Below are 19,607 nucleotides of genomic sequence, written 5' to 3'. Positions count from 1 at the left end.
ACCTCGCCTATCTATATCTCGAAATATGTGTTGGTAAGCTTTTCACTTCGACCAAGTTTATCTTTACCTAGTGACGAAAGTCATGAATGTTTCAATCACTTTGGAAATTGCTTTGACGAGAAATGTTGTAACAACTATATAACGTCCTCTAAGAATGTTTCAATGGTTGGAATGGGAGTTTAGATTACATAACCAATGGATTCCTCAAACCGAAGTTCTCGAACTTTGTTGATCAAGAAAACCGGAAGTATGGCAAGTGCCAAGTCCGCGAAATCAGTCCGCGAACTCAGTCCACGAACTGCCGAAGTTCTCAAACCCGAGAATTTCTGCTGGAGTTGACAAACTACTTGCGTGAGCCAAGTCCGCGAACCGGCGAAGTTCTCATCCCGAGATTTTCTGCTGGATTTTGTAAACTCTGACCGGTGTCTTAAGTCCGCGAACTTGAGAAGGTTATATACCTAAATATGATTTCTGAACTTAATCTTAAAAGACTAAGGAATGCTTTTGCAAACCGTGGATATTAAAGTTCATGAACTGATTCGAGTGAATCAAATCATCTTTGCTTCAATTGTTTCTTGAGTAGTTACATAAGATTTCCTTGCAATTGAACAACTCTCTTAACTAGTTTATTTGAGTCATTTGAGCTAGTTATGGTGAAGAAGAACATGGTTGGTATGAAATGCTCATATGGTTAACCTTTCGGTTAAACTATTGTTGAACCAACAATATACATGTTTGGATGCGGTTAACAAACCCAGAAGCGTACAGTCATTTGTGTATAACAAGCTAAGTTTTCGATCTAACGGTTGAGAAATATTAACTTGAATCTAAATCAAGTTTTCATCTAACAGTGAATATTGATTGCTAAGTAACTAAGGCAAAACCCTGATTTTAAAGGTTATATAAGGGGACATCTAGCAACTCTGCAAAACTAATCCCCACACCTTACGTGTGATACTAGTTTGCGTGCTAGAGTCGATTTTCCTTTAACCTTTGGTTTTTTTCTTCTAAAACCAGATTAACGACTTAAAGACTTCATTGGGATTGTGAATCCAGACCGATACTACTTTTATCGTAGTTGTGTGATCTGATCTTGCATCTTCTATCGTAACAGTACAATCATATTGATTGGCTTGAGATTGTTTGATTTCTCCGATAGGCAAGATATAAAAAGTAATCACAAACACCTTCGTCTCATTGTTTGTGATTCCGCAACATCTTGTTTCGTTACCATACAATTAAGATTGTTGTGAGGTGATTGATTAATCTAGGATGTTCTTCGGGAATATAAGACCGGATTATCAATTGGTTCCTGTTCGCCTTGATATTATCACAAGACGAAACACAAACTCTAGGGTTTTTCTGTGGGAGACAGATTGATCCTTTGATAGACTTGTCTGTGTGAGACAGATTTGTTATTATTAAAGCCTGCGATTTTGGGTCGTAGAAACTCTTAGTTGTGGGTAAGATTAGATAAGGGAATCAAGTGCGCAGTATCCTGCTGGGATCAGAGGCGTAGGAGTACAACTGTACCTTGGATCAGTGGGAGACTGATTGGGGTTCAACTATAGTCCAGTCTGAAGTTAGCTTGGAGTCGGATAGTGTCTGTAGCGGCTTAATACAATGTGTATTCAATCTGGACTAGGTCCCGGGGTTTTTCTGCATTTCCGGTTTCCTTGTTAACAAAATTTCCGGTGTCTGTGTTATTTCATTTTCCGCATTATATTGTTTATCTTTATAATTGAAATAATACAGGTTGTGCGTTTAGATCATTAATTAGATTAATCCAATCTTTGGTTGTTGATTATCATTGATTGATCCTTGGACATTGGTCTTTGGTACCGTCCAAGTTATTCTTTGTGTTTGATTAGGACTCGCTGATTTCTATTAGCTTGAGTAAATCAAAACAAGAGAGAGTATTAACTCCTTGAGATACTTTTACCTAGATTAAGTCTGACTGTCTAGTTGATTCTCTAGAAAGTGTTTCGGAGTTAGTCCATACAGATTGCTAAGCGAAATATTTGGTGGTGTTGTTAGACCCCCACTTTTTCAATATCTCTGTGTTTCTTTCTCTGGGTTTTCTCTCCTTCTTGCTCGATCCCTCCTCCTTTCTCTTTGTTCTTGTAATCTTCTTTCTAAATCGCGTGCATTTTGTCTTTCCGGTTCTCTTTCACGTACTTCTAGTTCATACTCGGCACAACTGTTTTGCACTTCTCTCTCCTCATTATGGCGTCTCTCCTTCTCCTTGAAGAACTTCTATTTGTTTGAGTTTTTGTTTCTCCAGTATGAGTTTGTGCTTGTATATTCTCATTTAATCGGTTTTTTTCTTCTATCAACTAGGTGTTTTGTATTTCCAAGTTTGCTCATTCTTCTGCTAACTCTGCATCTCTTGCTCTGCTTCGTTCGAGTCCTTGCCTCAGTTTTCTTTCTATTTGTCTGTCTTGCACGAGACGCTCTCGTAACTGTTGAATGGTCAGATTGTCTTCATCACCAGGATTCTCATTTCTTCCTTGTATCGCCTGATCTTCATACTCCATAGTATCAGTGTCAGTCGTATGCACGACACCTTCTTCATAAATGATCCTTTCCTCATTATCGTTTTGTTGGGTTCGATTTTGAATGACGATATCATGATTTTTCTGACCTGTCTCTATGATGGAGAGAAGGATGTGGTTGCGATTTTGTCGCTCTATACCTCGTCTTTCTCCAGCGGCTGAAGTTTCAGCCTCACCCCTGGTCCCTCTTATACTAGCCACTATGTTGCTTTTTCGTGTAGTGATAACATACCCTTCTCTTGATGCGGTTCGCACCATTTTGTCAGCGAGGAGTATTGATGGGAGAGAGATTTCTGGTTACTGAAAAAGATTTTACGAGATTTCCTTATGGAATTCGGTGAAGGGAAGTTGTCGGATGCTTCCGTTAGCAGAATTTTGAAAGACTAATGGTTGTTTGGCTAGGTCTTTCTTCAAGCAGGACGGTGATGGGTTTATCAGAAATTCATGGTGGCGATGATCTTTCAAGTATAAGATTTCATTTGAAGATGACAGGGTGTTTTTCGGGGAATGCAGAGATAGGCGAACTTCTCATAGTGGACAGAAAAATGATGGTAGTAAAAAACAGTGAACAAACTTGATCAGATGATGATTTTTAGCTGAATACTAGCAGGTGAGAATAAATCCTCCCTGTTTCTAGCGCCAAAATGTAGTTGAGGAAAATCCCACAAATACACCCAATGAGATGATAAGAACACTAAGTCTAAGTCATGGAGATAAACTTAAACGTTAATGATATTATACACCACTTGACACTAAAATGATCTTCACACAAACTGAGAATATGATGTTCTTACACAGATACAAATGAACAATAATTGAGATAATGAGTAAAATCTCAACTCTAATGGCTTCTTTCTTTTCTTTGGAAGCGGTTCTTATCTCTATTACTTGACTGAATTCTCTTTACCATACGAATCTATACGTAGGAAAATACATCAGTAGAAGATACGGGGATTTGGTATCAGTTTGTCTTTCTCGCCAGGCTTTGGGGAGATGTCGTTGTCTCTCGTGTTGCCACTTCGTGCTCGTTTTTGGTGGATGTCGTGTTGTACATGTCGCCTGGTTGTTCTTTGTGATTCTTCCTTCTTATCGCATAGTTCCTCTTCGCCTAATTTCTCCCTTCTTCGTGTTAATGATTGTCTTAGATTAGGCGAGGTAATGGGTGCTTTTTCCTTCTTATCGCATAGTTCCTCTTCGCCTAATTTCTCCCTTCTTCGTGTTAATGATTGTCTTTGCTTAGGCGAGGTTATGGGTTTGTCGTGTGCGATATTTCACCCCCTACAATTACGTTCTATGTTTGGAACGATTTTTTGGGGACCATGGTTTTATTTTGGGTAAAGGCATTAGAAGTAATTTTAGGTCACCCCATATCTAGTTATTTATTTAATACCTAATCTACCCTCTTAATTAATTTTAGGTTATGATTAGTGACTGATTTAGTTAAAAATAATTAGTGAGATTAAATTAAAAGATGGGTTTATTATTAGTTGAGTAGAATTATTGAGAGAGTAGAGTTAGAGAAGATGAAGGAGAAAAACATGGAAAATAATTTTTTTTTCCAATTTACTAAGTTTGAGTATTCAAATGATGAAAACCCATCTGATTCTCCATCTCCATCCTCTCCTACAATATTTGTTAATCTTCAAAATGATCCGGATTTGAACTGGATTTTGAACAGTTCGGTTACTTTATATGAAGAACAAGTAACCGAACTCATCTGAAGCTGTAGTTCGGTTTCCCCGTGAGATGAACAAGTAACCGAACTCATCTGAAAGTGTAGTTCGGTTACTTGTTCCAAACACGCAGGTTACCAAACTCTCAAATAATAGAATTTCTAGGAGTTACATTTTTATGTTCGGTTGGTTCTCAACTAACCGAACTTTGGTGTACAAAGTTCGGTTGGTTCGCAAACTGCATGCACTTTTGATCTAACCGAACTTTACGTAATATAAGAGTATATAAGTTTACAAAGTTCGGTTCTTTCGCAAACTTGAACCTAACATCTAACCAACTGAACTCTGAGTTCGGTTTCTGCGATAAAATTGTGAAGTTACCGAACTTAACAAACAAAAAAAAAATGTAAAGTTCCAGCGTCTATTGGCTAAGTTCGGTTATTTTGTAGTTTTAAAAGTTTTTGCGAACAAACCGAACTCTATTGGCTAAGTTCGGTTATTTTGGAACTCAACATAGTGGCCACAACAACACAGTTCGGTTAGACTGGATTTTTTTTTCGGTTCTAAGGGTGGAGTTCGGTTAATTTGTAGTTTTAAAAATGTTTGCGAAACAACCGAACAGAGAGTTCGGTGACTTAGTTTAAAATCCAATAGAACCGAACTGTTCTTCGTGTTCTTCATTTTCAAGAAGTTCGGTTAGTAAACTAGGGTTTTTTGGAAAATCGGCCTAACCGAACATGGCTCTGTAACTCCTATTAAAACCCTATTTTGATGATTTCTATTCGATTGAAGCAATCAAAATCAAATTAAAGTGAAGGGTTTTTTTGGAAAATACCTCCGGAGTGGTCCCATGGCAGAATCAGGTTGCGGCTGGCGTCTTTTATACTCGATAAAATTATTATGTAATCGAACTTAATTGTGATTGCATTGATGTTGTTACATTTCTTAAATAGGCGGTGGCGGTGGGAGGAGGTGGTGGTAATCGGTGGTTGGTGGTGGTGATAATCGTAGGTGGTGGTGGTGGTGGGCGGTGGTGGTGGTGGTAATCGGTGGTTGGTGGTGGTGACAATCGGAGGTGGTGGTGGTAATCGGCGGTGGTGGGAGGAAGTGGTTATTAGGTTGGTTTTAAATTAAATTAGGTTAAGGATAGGTTAGTCATTTCAACGTTTTAGGACACCCTTTATCACTATAGGGAAGATGGCCTAATAAAACCATGGTCCTCTCAAAAAAAACCATGGTCCCTAAAAAATCATTTTATGTTTGGCCTTCTACTGGGCCAGCAAACTCTTTTTCTAAGATATCAATTTCAGACATAGACACAGTGACATCAATCACGTTGATATTAAACCCAGCAGCAACTCCGGATGTTATGTTACATTCAACATTGGACACCCTATTCGGAATTTCCGTCTCCTGTTGGGTCGTTTCTCTTGACCTTCTAAAGGTGTTGGTGGCAGATGGGGCGGTAGCAATTCTCAATATTGGATCACATTCAACATTGGATGCCCTATTGTAAATTCCAGATACTTGTTCGGTTGTTTCTCTAGGCCAGTAAGGAGATCCTTGGATATATTTAGAGGGAATATGCTCTAAAATTGAATTGTCAACGGCACCGTTGGCACTAGCGTCAACCTCATTTGGTGTCCAAGCAGCAATAGTACCTTTAGAATCCAAAGGAGTTGCAACCCATGTTTGTGTTCTTTTATCCCTAGGAAGCTTATCTACTTCTTCTATCAATTTCTTGCGTGCAGCTACCAAATCTTCCACCTTTCCACCAAGTACTTTCAAGACTTCAGGCACCAGCACCAGATGCCCGAACCGAACAGTTACATTACGAATGACAACCTGTATGCCAAAAAATATAAACTCTGAGTTGTGCTTACCTAACAAAGTACCTGAAGTTATACCACAAGAAACCCCTAGATGAACATAAATAGATAACGAAAGAAATTAACAAGTCTTTTTCATTTCAGAAGAACAAACCTTCAAACCAGCAGGAGCTAAAACATGAAGATCTTCGATAGGTCTATACTCCATACCAACTACACATTGAACACCATCCGTCATAGACAACTTAAGACACCTCTTGTTCCCTGAAGGTACCTCCTGATACTTATCTCGTTGTTGACAACTTGTATTAATTATCTCATTAACCTGCCAGTAAAAATTGTTACTCAACGTCAAATGATACTATTCGTAACAGACATATTCTCAAACATGATTAAACATTACTTCTAAGAGCAAGCAAGCACTATGTTTACTTTTACACGTAATACCTGCAGAACAAATGGGCCGGGAAGATCAACGCGATGCAAAGTATTAACATTTTCAGGAAGCACACCACCACCACAAGACAAATTTATATCAGAAATCAAAAACTTTTGGAGAATGTGTTCCCCTTCGTCAGCAACATCCAATTTACCAAAACCAAGAATTGAGTTGCTCAACTCAGAAACACTTGAATTCAACCATTCTATTCTCAGTTTCAATCCATGATTCTCAAGAAAACTATCAATCGTCCCGGTTCCATTACTACAACTTTGCGTAAAGGAAAGAACTGATGAATCTTGATTTTGCACTCGATTGAGACCATTGCGTGTTGGAGGAGAAAATTCTTGGGGCGCATCAGTGAAATCTCCCCTCCTTTAAAATACTAAGTCATACGAGCCCTCACGTCGCATGGTGAGAGTGACACCCTCTTAAATTAAATTGGATAAAACCTTTAAACTATAAGAATACTGGAAACTACGGCAATTCTGGAAAGGACAAGTGGCGGGATTCTATTGGTAGGATCAATAAAAATTAAATAACACTGAGTTTACACCCTGTTGTTAACAGCCTGTTGGTAACACCGTTATTCACAGCAGTTACGTGTACATTACACGCGTGAAGAACCTGACCAGATTTAGTACGATTTATCCGATTCTGAAATTCTGAACATATTAGGGCTTTCCTCCTGCCGTAGTTTTCTTCTTCTTCTACAACACATCCATGGTTATTCCTCATGAGATACCAGTCTTTACTAAGGAGGTCACCAAGCTTGCTAAGAGGCTAAGGCTTTCTATTTTGCTCCATGATCCCTTCCATATGCAGTTGATAACCAAAAGAAATCATCACAGTGCTGCAATAGACAAGAAAAAATCTAAAAACAATAAGAATGTCGTATCAAATATGAAACTACAGAGAATCCAGAAGAAAAAGAGAAATATGAACATAGGACAACCTGCTATTGATGCTGCAATCAGTATAGCAAATGCCGCTGATAATGGTTTTTTTTGCTATTGATGCTGCTGATAATAGTTTTTTTTCCACAATAGTGTGAATATTCTAATCCTCTCTCATTCATGTACAGGTATCAAAAGGGATGTTAGGAAGGCTAGGCTTGCTATTTTACTACAAAAACAACAAAAATTATTACCAGCTTCACTAAGAGACCAATCGGAAGATGCAAACAAACAAGCAAAAACTAGAAGTGACAAATTTAATAAAATTATTCAAAACCCCCTAATCAAACTTTCAAATTAATCTAATCAGACGAGAATTTATTCCAGATGCAACAAATTTCAAGTCAGTTTTAAAATAATAAAATCCTCAACTAATTACAGAAGAAGAAAGATAGAAAAACATTTTGGTAAACGTCAGGTTTTTTTTTTCCTTCTCATTTTAGATGTAATCACATGAACTAATTGGTAGTGGACCTTGTGGTTTTCACTGATGATCAAACTGAGAGAAACATAGAAATAGGAGGAGAAGAGATGTTGAAGTTGTGTGGGAAGCAGAGAAAAAAATGAATAGAAAAGGATCGAGGGTTTTTCTATCTATTTAGAAAGCAAATGACCACACTACCGTGCTACCTAAGGAAATTAAACAGGCGCAACACATGCATGGAGCCTTCGAACACGTATTTAGCACCTTGAGTCTACATTTTTAATACATTTGACCAATTGACCTTCTCGGATTCCCATATAGCAAAGCAACTTAGCTAATGAACATTGCAAAGTAAGGCAGACAGTTCACTCCTTTAAACTCACCAACCAGTGTTGGGTTTGCATTATCTTAACGGAGAAAATGGTCTACACGAGCCATATAAAATTCAATTAATCCCACAAGTGTGCAAGCACGAAAGTTATCGGGAAACATGTTCAAGCATAGACGGCCTTAAGAGTCGATATACATTTCTTTAGGTAGGGCTGGCATCCCCTTGTGTCGAGCCACATATTTACTATGAAAGAATTGTCTTCAATCACTAAAATCTGAATAAAAATTAATATCATTGTAGCTGCAGTAAATTCTACAAGCACACCCTTATGAATTTAGACAAGATTCTAAGTAATCATAATGGAATTCTTTTATTATTTACCAAGTTCTCTAATTGGTTACAAGATGATACAATGACTTTACTTGTTCTCCGAATAAACTTTCTCTCCCTTAATTTCTTGTCTAACACTCACCTTAAAGATCCCTCCCTTGCACAGATTCCTTCCCCTTATATAGGGTACTACATAGTGGATGACAGCTAATATGTAATGGGGTACAACTAATACTTCCCCTATTTTTCGGATTTGATGTGCGACGTTCTCGCTCCCATATAATATGATGACTTCGCATGATAACTAACCGTGCGATAGTTTGCCCCTACAATCATCCAAAAACATAAATGCATGGTGACGAGGTGAAGCGAAGCCAAGCCACACCAATCAGAAATCCTAAGCATGCATCTGGACAGGACGAGGCGAAATCGAGCCACACCAAATAACCTACACATGCACCGGGACAAGGCGAGGCGAACCCAAGCCACAACAAATAAAAAATGCATTGTACTAGGGCGGAGAGAAGCCCCGCAATACCAAACTAAAAATGCACGACGGGACAAGCCGAAGCCAATTATACTAAATCACAAATATGGTCAAAACAAGAAGAAAAAAATGATGGTGGATGGTTTCGGGTCTGCCCGGTGCGTAGCACGGGCACAAAATCTGAAATCTTCATCTCAGTTCCTGTATGGGTTAGGGTTTGCGTTTGAATAGGTTATCCGAAAAAGAGAGTATCCAAAGATGTCTTGGTCTAGTTAGCGTATATCTGGCTCAGTCTAATGAACCAGTTACTCGAGACCACAGACCAGTGCTCAACCAAAGGATCTCATGTGCGCATTGCATCGGCCAAGTCGATCGGACGGAGTCTTGGAGGATGTTGATGGGGTCCTTCTCCGTTTTCCAACATTTTCGGCCTTGAGGAAAAGCCTTGTCTGAAGGAAGGTTGGATGCAGGAATACGGAAACTAGTTTGTTGCCTAAACAAGTTCTTTTTCTGAATTTAATTATTTCTATTCTGCAACTGTTCGATGTTTTCCTTAATCAGTTGCGTTCCCCTATTTGAATTAGAAGTCCAAACTATATATAAGTATCTGCCGTGGATCACTATCTTTCATTCGTTCAATATAAATATTTCAAGGTGGTTAGTCCCCAGTCAAGGATTTAAGGTTCCTAATCCCCAATCAACCCATCACTTTTCCTAGGATTTTTTTCTACATCGATTGTTCTAAACCCTAGGTTTGGTTTCTTCTATTTTAGAGATATTTCTCAAAGTTAATTATTTTGAGTTTTCTTCTGTAAGTAGCATGATGATTTTGAGAAACGGAAAAATATTAATCACCGGTAATCAAGAGCGAACAACTGTAAGAAAAAGAAAGAAGGTCGATCAAGAGCAGATAAACAAGGAAAGAGCAATAATAAAAAGAATTGATGATCCTCCTCCTCCACCTCCCTGTAAAGATCTTCTTGAGGAATTAGTGATTGGAAGTATCTTGACGAGATTATCAGCTTGGACACTAGCGGTATGCAGTTGCTTCAGTAAGTTATGGTACAGCACTTGTGAGGTTTTGGCTCTTTGTCCAGTCAAGGAATGGACATATACAAGAAGGAACATGATTTCAAGTAGGAAGGCAATTAGCGCGAACCTCTATGAGACTTTATATATGGATTCCGTAGTTCCAATCGACGATGATGTTCTTCCAGTTGAAGATGAAGTGCTTTTGGATGATTGTAAAGATTCAACCGAGGAGTCTGAATACAAAACAGATTATGAAGATACATGTACTGAGACGTTAAAATCCATTGAGGAGGTTTTTGGCAGAAAGGATAAACTTGCGCAAGTCAGTACCTTGTTAGGTGTTCCTCATGGAGGAAAAGAAAACATCTGTGGGGGTATTGTCGATAGACATAGGATCTCGAAAACTGACCGAGAACTTGCTAGACTCTTATGGAATGGTGAGGCTGCTAGCAACGAGAATTATGGTCGAGGTAAGAGAAACCCTGCCAGAAAGAAGTACTTGGAGTAGGGGACTATCTAGAGGCACTCAATATTTTGTGGGCTTTGCTTTATTTCTTGTTAGCTTTTCATTTGGTTTGAGTTTTGGCTGCTTTTGTCATCTCTCTTTTCTTTTGCGTTGTGTTTGTTTTCCAAAGAGAATTGGGTTTTCCATATTACAGTACTTAATTTTTCGTTTATACTTCACGAGAATGGAAGATATTAGAGCAACTGCATTGGTGCGAGTATAACCAAAGATCAAAGACCAAAAAAAATGACCAAATTTGAGTTTAGTCTGGTGTGTGACGCTACGGGCAGAAGACTAAATTTGGTCGAGCGTGCACTATACGTTCGCCTGGTGTGGGGCGTAAACTATACGTTCGCCCGATCAAATTCCAGAAAACTAAAAACAAAAAACAAAAAAAAAAGAAAAAAATGGGGCGGAGGTATAAAGCCCGCCCCATATATATAAAGTGTAAAAAAAAAGAGTGGGGCGGAGGTATAAATCCCGCCCCACCCAAAAGAAAAGAAAAATTGGGGGGAGGTATAAAGTACGCCTGGTGTGGGGCGGGGACTTTATCCCCGCCTGATGGTGGGGCGTTAACTATACGTTCGCTCGACTATATTTGGTTTTGGTCTTGGTCTTGGACCAAATATAGTCTGGGATTTGGTCTTTGGTCCGGATTTTAATCGATAGTCTGTCTGATGTGTCTCGTTTTTTGACCAAATATTTGGTTATACTCGCCCACTGTAGTTGCTCTTAGGATTACTCACATCCATCAATAACAGTACTACTCATGACGTACGCCTGTGAAGTTTAATTTTCGCATTCATTTAATTTATATGAGGGATTTTAGAATAAGAAGTAATTCTGAATATCTGAATATTTAACTGTAACATATGGGTTCCGATTAATTTTTGTCAATACTGCAAACAGAAAGAGAATAATACTGCACTAATATATGATTCCTATATTCCCAGAAAAGTTCCATCATATTGGATGTTTACAAGAATCAAATACGAAAAAACGACAACAATTAAAAGATAACCGAAATTCTATAGATGAGATTGTATTGCTCTGCCATATACCAAATGGTTTGCAAGATAGAACAATTACAAAGCATAGAAATCCGTCAAATGCAACATATATAGTGACCTCATAAGACATTTTCTTTCGTCAAAACTACTACCAACCACTTACAATATCCTTTCCTTTAAGTTTCAAGTTAACGCCTCGAGTTTTCAATTTGCTCATGTAAGTACTAGAATTAAGTGAGACAAGGCTTTCAACATATTTTTCCACATTACCTACCAGCGTTCGAATACGTTCATATGTTTCTCTCTCCAGGTCATACAGAATCAGATCACCGCAAAACCCAAACAAAATTTTACCGTTCTTGAAATAACACATAAGCCTAAGCGTACGTGAACTGTTATCTGAACTCCATACATGATTCCTCGAGTAAAAGGATTCTCCCGCAACAAATGTTAGGGTAATGGAAGAAAGCTTAGCCCATGATTTGTGAACTCCATACTCCTGCATAACCCATACATCAAATTGATAGTTATCAGAATTTACAAGTAAACAGAGATAACCTTCACAGTCTGCCAAACAAGTGTTACAATTGAGCGATTCCTTCTTTTCCAGAAAATTTTCTGGTAGTTGAAATTCTTGAAATCTCTCTTCGGCTACGTCAAATGAGACTATAGCCTTGAAGTTGGTAGCTGTTTTGATTAACCAATGAAGAGCTCCACTAACGATCTCCCCAGACCGGCCGCTATGATAAGGAAACTTATAGGGAATGGTTCCGATGCATTTCCAAGAATTCGATCCCAACGTATAAATATGGACTACAGTATTCTTTCCTCCAATTAAGAGTTTGACCAACTTGTAATCATCCATCTTCTGATCATAACCTATACTATAGATGTCAGGGAATTGATAACCTAAAGTATGGATGTCAGAGTAATCTAACCTTTCTATGTCCTTGAAATCTACACGCGGTGGTTCGGGAATTATCTTGAATTCAGTGGTTGCTGGGTTCCAAAGACACAAGATTGTTTTGGTACGAAAATCAGAAAAACATAGGAAAACCAAACCATGATACGAACATCTCAATGTAACACAATAATCTTCAGATTTGAATGGGCAATCCATTTGAACAACACCATCTTGACATGCATTTCTACCTGTTGCTGATAGCGAATCATAACTTATGGATTGCAATAGCCAAGACTTGCTAAACTCGTTAACAGTATTCTTAAGCATGAGATTATAGTTCTTCTTTTGGATATTAAAATCAAGATGCATTTTAATAAACTCAGAAGTAGAAATTAGATCTAACCATTTCTTGCACACACATTTGCATACAAGTGTGGTTTTCACGGGTACCCTTTTAAGGATTTGAAGGAACAGATCTTCTGGAATGCTGGACATTTTTGCTTCTCTTTTTTTTACTAGTTTCTTGCAGTGTGTGAGAGGGGGAAGTTAGGGTTTGTTTATTTTCTTAGGTTAAAGAAGTCAGTGCATTGCATATTTCTCTTTATAATTCGCAAAGATGAAGAGATAAGAAAATTTATTGCCCGGAGTTTCGGGGGTTAAAGAAATCAGTCCATCTTTATTTGAATTTGATTTTCCATATTTACCATCCAAATTACTCTTAATTCTTTTCCTCATACTTCCTATTTTACACCCTGAAAATCATAAATACTCTTTATACCTTTTATGATAGTAGATTCATTCTCATTAAATCAATGATTCAGGGAGACAGCTGTACTCATAAATACTCTTTATACCTTGTAGTAAGGATAAACCAACGTTCAACAAGGTATATTTTAAATCATGCAACATAATCTCAGGGATAGAGCTGGCAAACCATCCAAAAACCACAGGTTGACCCGCTCGGCCCGTGAAAAACCCGCGCCCGTCCCGGCTTGGCCCTAAACAAGCCGGGCGCAGGTTGGAGAATTATTAGCTTGTGAAAAAACGGGTTAACCCGTCCCGGCCAGTAAATCTGCGGGTTAAGCCTGTCAACCCGTCCGCTCCAAATAATTCAACCGTATGATTACTACCTTTAATCATGTCCGTTCTTTTGTGATATAAAACTCAAAAAACCCTAAAAAAATCGTTTTCTTTCTTTCCTATCTTTTTTCTTCTCCACTCTGCTCTCTTCCTCTGCGCATCCAGTACCACCTCCATCTTCTTTTTACTTTCTTTTATTCATTTGTTCTTCTTTGCATGTGTAAATCTAAGCTTAACAATAATGGATCTGAGCTCAAGTAACTGATGTAGCTATTTGCTTCTTCACTTTTCTTTTTCTTTTTGTTTTTGGGTTGAGTTCTAGTGATCTAGTCGGCTACTGATGTGGGTTCTGTGTTGGAGATTGGAAGTGAAACTGAGTGATTAAGAGTGGGTTTTAAAAGTAGAATATGAATAAGAAGATTATCATACATTCATACTAATAGTTAGGGTTAATTTCAGTGAAGAACTGAAATTGAGAAATCCAGAAGAAATTAGGGCTTCAATTGAGTTTGTGGTTTTATTTAATTGAGAAGAGAATTGAGTTTATGATAGAAGAAGAAGACTAGGGTTGTGATTCAATTTGTATGTACAATTTGTAAGAGGTGGTGGTCAGTACTATGAAAATTTTCTGTTGTTTAAGAACAAGAAGTTGTTGTTCTCTGTTGAAGATGAAGATTGAAGAGATTGATGAAGGTTAGAGGCTTATAGCAAGAATACGTAGTCTGTTTTTAGTGTGAACTGGAGCTAGATTTCTAGCATTTTCTTGTTTGATTTTGTGGAATCGATGATTTTCAATTCCCTGTCCGGTAAAAACCTATTATATGTGTTTTCCCTTTTCCCGTTTGAGAAGATGAGTAAATTTCATTGGTGTTGAATCCGTTAATTGAATTGAGTTCGAATTTGATGAATGTTAGGTTGCAGGAAGGATCTTTAGATGGCCTGAATGTGTCTGTGTTTCTTTAAATGCAAAATTAGTTTAGTTTTGCAATTTTGAGTTTTTAAATTGATATACCAAATGAATTGGATGAATGTTAGGTACTTAGGTTGTAGGAAAGGAACTTTAGATGGCCTGAATGTGGAAGGAAATAGCCCAGAAATCGATTTCTGGCGAGTTGACTCAACAAAAATCATTTAACCCGTGAGCACCCGTGAACCCGCAAGCTTTACCCGGGACGGGCACGAGTTGGATAAATAACCACCCGTGAAGAATTTCAACCCGCAAGCTTAGGCTTGTATTAACCCGTAACCCGCGAGTTGGTCACAAGCCAGCCCGTCCCGCCCGTTTGCCAGCTCTACTCAGGGAACTTGTACAATGAAGAGAAAGGAGCGCTGACCAAGGTGGGATGCCATATCATCTTAAGATTTAAATCTTGAAGGTTACTAAACGCTAGGTACTGAGGATGATTCCCCAAGAATTAAGGCTCACCACTAGACATACAGATACTACCTTCCGTCCCTACAAGAAATGAAGATAGCTTGACTACTGATATAGCCTTGGAGTTGGAGTTGCTGATTAAAAAAAAAAAGATATAGCCTTGGAGTTGGTAACGGTTTTAACTAACCAAAGAAGATCTCCACTAACAATATTCCCAGACCCGTACCAGTAGTGAACTTATACGGGATAGATTAAACTATCCCCTCCTTTAGTAAACACTTTCACCAACTTGTAATAATCTATATTTTAATCATAGCCTAATGTATAGATGGAAAACAAGTCTAACAGATGCATGGACGGACGTTCTGCCGTCCAAATCTTCACTCGGTGGTTCAGGAAGTTCTTGTACTCACTGGTGGCGGGGTTCTAAAGACACAAGAATATGGTAAGACCATGGGAAACTTGTAAGCAAACCAAACCATTGTTGCATGAACATGATAACCTGGACCTGCAGATTTGAATGGGAAATCCATTCAGACAACACTATCTTGAAATTCATTCGTCATGCTGCTTCTGACAATGAATTATAACTTACGGAGTGCAATACATAAGACCAGTTAATCTCATCTGAACATTTTAATAATCTTAGGAGTAGAAATTAGATCTAGCCAACTTTTACACACACACTTACATGCAAATGTGGATTTCACTGGTACCCTTATGAAGATTTCAGTGTAGACTCTTCTGGAAGGCAGGAAATATTTGCTTCTCTATTTCTAGTTTCCTGTAGTGTGTGGAGAGAGAAAGAAATTAGGGTTTTTTCTTAAGTTAGAGAACTCAGCGCAGTGCATACGGGAGGATGAAGAAGAGGTTAGAGATGTCGTTAATCCGACCTGGGATGGTTATTGTGCTTTCATTTGGTTCAGTCTGTCCTATTACCTGTATCCGGTCTAGGGTTGGGTGGTCAGTTCGATCGCTCTTTAAAAATCAAGCACTACGATTTATTTATTTCTTGAAGATCTTTGTTTACGATGAATAGGCAATGCCCGCAATTATTAGTATGCTCAAACAGGTTGGTTTTGGTTTTTAAATCTATTCAATTGGATGAAAGCAATCTCAGTGTTTTTGTTACACGTCTTTTTTGTTTGGTGATTCTCTCGTTGATGCATGCCGGAAACAAAGGACTATCTTATCACCTCACCTACCGACTCACACATATGAGAATGAAAGATAGCTGGAATAAGAAGTACTAACAGTAAAGATGTTTCATATGGGTTCTGATTAAATTTTGACCGATAATCCTAAGGGACTGGACTGCAAACACAAAGAGAAAAATACTTCACTGATAAGGATTCTTATATTTCCCTAGAATCAAATACAAAAAAGATTGATTGTTTACAAGAATCTTACAAAAAAGAGGACAAGAAAATCGAAATTCTATATGTGAGATTGTATTGCTCTAGAGACTGGATAAAAAACGCGATCCTTATTATATACCAAAAGGTTTGCAAGATAGAACATAACAAAGAAATCCGACAAAGGCGATTTTTTCTTTACGTTTCAATTTAAAGCCTCCAAATCAAATACATAAGTACTGGAGCTGAGGGAAACAAGGCTTTCGACATAATTTTCTACATTCCTCACCAGCTTTCGAAGACATTGATATGTTTCTCCCTTCGCGTCATATAGAATCAAATCACCGCGATACGCAAGTAAAATCCTTCCGTTTTTAATAGGCCACAAGAGCCTAAAAAAGGAATCCCCCGCAACAAATCTCAGGGTAATGGAAGAAAGTTTTCACCAAGATTCATGAACTCCGAACTCCTGCATCACCCATACATCAAATTGAGAGTTACCGGAATTAGCTAATATACACAGACTCTTCCCACTTTCCTATTGAAGTGAGCAATTCCTTCCCTCCCAGTAGTGGTGGTTGCAGTTCTTCAAATCTCTCGTGGTTGATATCGAAGGAGACTATAGACGTGGAGTTGGTAATGGTTTTGACTAACCAATGAAGACCTCCTTTGATAATCTCTCCAGACCCTCTATGAAAAGTAAACTTATAAGTGATGGTTTGAATACATTTCCAGGAATTTGATCCCAGCGTATAAATACTGACTAAACTATCCATTCCTTCAGTCATGTTTACAAGTTTTACCAACTTGTAATTATCTATCTTGTCGTCATAACCTGTTGGAACAATTGCCGAATTATGTCTGCACAACAAATAAAATCAAACACGAAACAAACAACGTTATGGCTGAGTCGCGGACTAGGTCGCTATCTTTAAGACGTTTCGCGGTTCTGCCCAAGATTGTGCAAGCAGTTCTTCAATGGCGCGTCGTCCCCTGGATAAAGCAGCCGAGATTAATCTCTTACACAATCGCTCTTGCACGGTGAGAGGATGTAAAATTTCTACACTTCATTCTTGCTCAGAAACTCATTTATAAAATAAGAGATGTTCACACACTTATTTTTCTTTCTCTAAAAATCTTTTTGTAAATCCAAGTCATAAAAGAAAAACTCTCTCACAACAAAAAGGATTTCAACAACTCTCCAAGTTCTTTTTAACACCAAAACATAAAAGAAAAACTCTCTCACTAAAAATGTTTCAACTACTCTCTCAATTCTTTTCATCAAAATCTGATTTATAATAGTTAAAGAATTAAATAAGATTAAATGAAATTCATTAATAAGTTGGTAATTAGCATCATTAACCAATTCAACAAAAAACGGTTTTTGACATTAAAAACGAAATTAATTTATTCTTTAAAGGAAGAATAAATGTCACAATAAAACCATTTAAATGAGACACTAGTTTATTGGAAATTAATAATGTTTTTAAAACATATAATCCCAACAATCCCCCACTTATATTTTTCAAAACATTGAGCAAGAATGTACAGAGTTGTGCACAAGCAAAGGTGTCTTGCGACTTGAACCTTTACGTAGTATCAATAGGCTCTCTTAAAATCTGACCATAGAGTGAACATAAGTCTTGAACTCTAGGAGATAAAAAGATTGCTTAACACACACGATTATACTAGTGTAAAGTCTAAAGCCATCACGTTACGGCCATGTGCTTGTATCCTAGTTTAATGAATGATCTAGAGAACTGCCCATATTCTCATAGAAAGCGCCCACACTTTCACATTCACATAGGTGTGTTTATCAAGAGTACTCCTGAAAGTACCCCACTCTAAATAGAGATATAAACATCATTAAGAGTTTAAAAATTAAAATCTAAAAAATTAAACTCAACCTCTACTCCCTTCAGGATATCATGCCGTGGGATGATGAATTCTTCAAAAACATGATTCTCGCATCTCCATATCACCTATGACTTCGTCTAGTCCATTTGAACCTATTTCTAAGTTGGGTATATATCACAGATGACCCAATATCAATGGGCATCAACCTCATCCCTAAGATGTATTCACATCTTCTTATTAATCCTTTCGTCAAAGGAATAATGAAAACTCTTTTCAGACACTATATAATCCATATTCTCATAAAATCAACTCTTGTAGTTGTCGTTACATTCTCAATTCATGCAATAGCCGCGGTACTATCACATTGGATTAATATGTTTGTTCCTCTATCTATTAGAGGATCGAATCGTTCCATCCCTTAAACGATTCAACTGAAAGGATATCCAATCAGATTCGCAACATCCTTAAAGGATTGCGGTAACCATTTAAATAGTGTATTTCTAGGCTATGATGTGTTTGAAACACCTCATAACCTTCTCAATATTTTACCAATTTTCCATACTATGATTGGTAAATCTGAATATAAAACCCCCACTATGGAAGCAATATATTACACCCCCACTACAAAAAATACTTATATATATATATTCAATCACGTAGCAAAGAAGCATACTGAGCTACCATACTCATGTCTAGTGCAATCACACACAATCTCAAAAGCATTAGCACTAAACCAAATGAGTGAAAACTTGTTTATAGTCAGACTATATATATTTTTGTCTCTTTTAAAAATTATGTTTTCATTGAAATAAAAATTGATCCAGAGAAAGAAAAAATTCATTTCAAAAATATACACCATCTTCACTCAAGTCTTTCATGTCAAATAGCAAATTAAGCATGTTCTCAATTTCATTTTCATCCTATAAGTTAGAATAAAAATTCAAAAAATCACTAATGCATACAAAACAAATAGTATTGTGCATTTCACTTTCATTAATTCTGAAATCATTCGAATGAATCAAGTAAACAATTTTTATTTTATAAATTTTTTTAAAGTTATTTTTCAGAATATAAATGATAACTTATCTAACTTATATAATTTCTTTTATTGTTGAAACTACACAGTTTTCCATGCTTGGTTTACATAGATTCTCATCCTTAACTTGCACAGAAGTATATATTTCTACTTATGACTATAACAAATCATACACTGTAGAAACAACATCTACAAAACAAGCATGTAAGTTAACGACATGAATGCAAGAGTCAACAATTTTCTATTTGCTTGTCTAAAAACAATAGGCTCATAAAAACTTTTTGCCAAAAATTTAATAGTTTGAAGAACAAAGTTACTCTCTATAAGAAGTTATTTTCCAGCACCAAAATATTCATGACTAACTTTTAGTCTCACTATAGTTATGCATTTCTAAGTTAATTTTTAGTGAATTACTTGTCACCTTCATTT

The 19,607-nt window shown here is 37.3% G+C and overlaps 1 protein-coding gene across 1 annotated transcript; it reads right to left on the bottom strand.

The window, feature by feature from the left end:
- Positions 1 to 11,719: 11,719 nt before the first annotated feature.
- Positions 11,720 to 12,970, bottom strand: LOC113271940 (F-box protein CPR1-like). The gene has a single exon (XM_026521863.1). The coding sequence runs from the start codon at positions 12,968 to 12,970 to the stop codon at positions 11,720 to 11,722; it is 1,251 nt and encodes a 416-aa protein (XP_026377648.1).
- Positions 12,971 to 19,607: the final 6,637 nt, after the last annotated feature.

The sequence above is a fragment of the Papaver somniferum genome, chromosome 4 (assembly GCF_003573695.1).
Source record: "Papaver somniferum cultivar HN1 chromosome 4, ASM357369v1, whole genome shotgun sequence".
Lineage (NCBI taxonomy): Eukaryota > Viridiplantae > Streptophyta > Magnoliopsida > Ranunculales > Papaveraceae > Papaver > Papaver somniferum.
This window is presented reverse-complemented; position numbering and strand designations above follow the sequence as displayed.

Coding starts and splice junctions, on each gene's coding strand:
- LOC113271940 (XM_026521863.1), bottom strand. CDS start 12,970: ATGTCCAGCATTCCAGAAGATCTGTTCCTTCAAATCCTTAAAAGGGTA.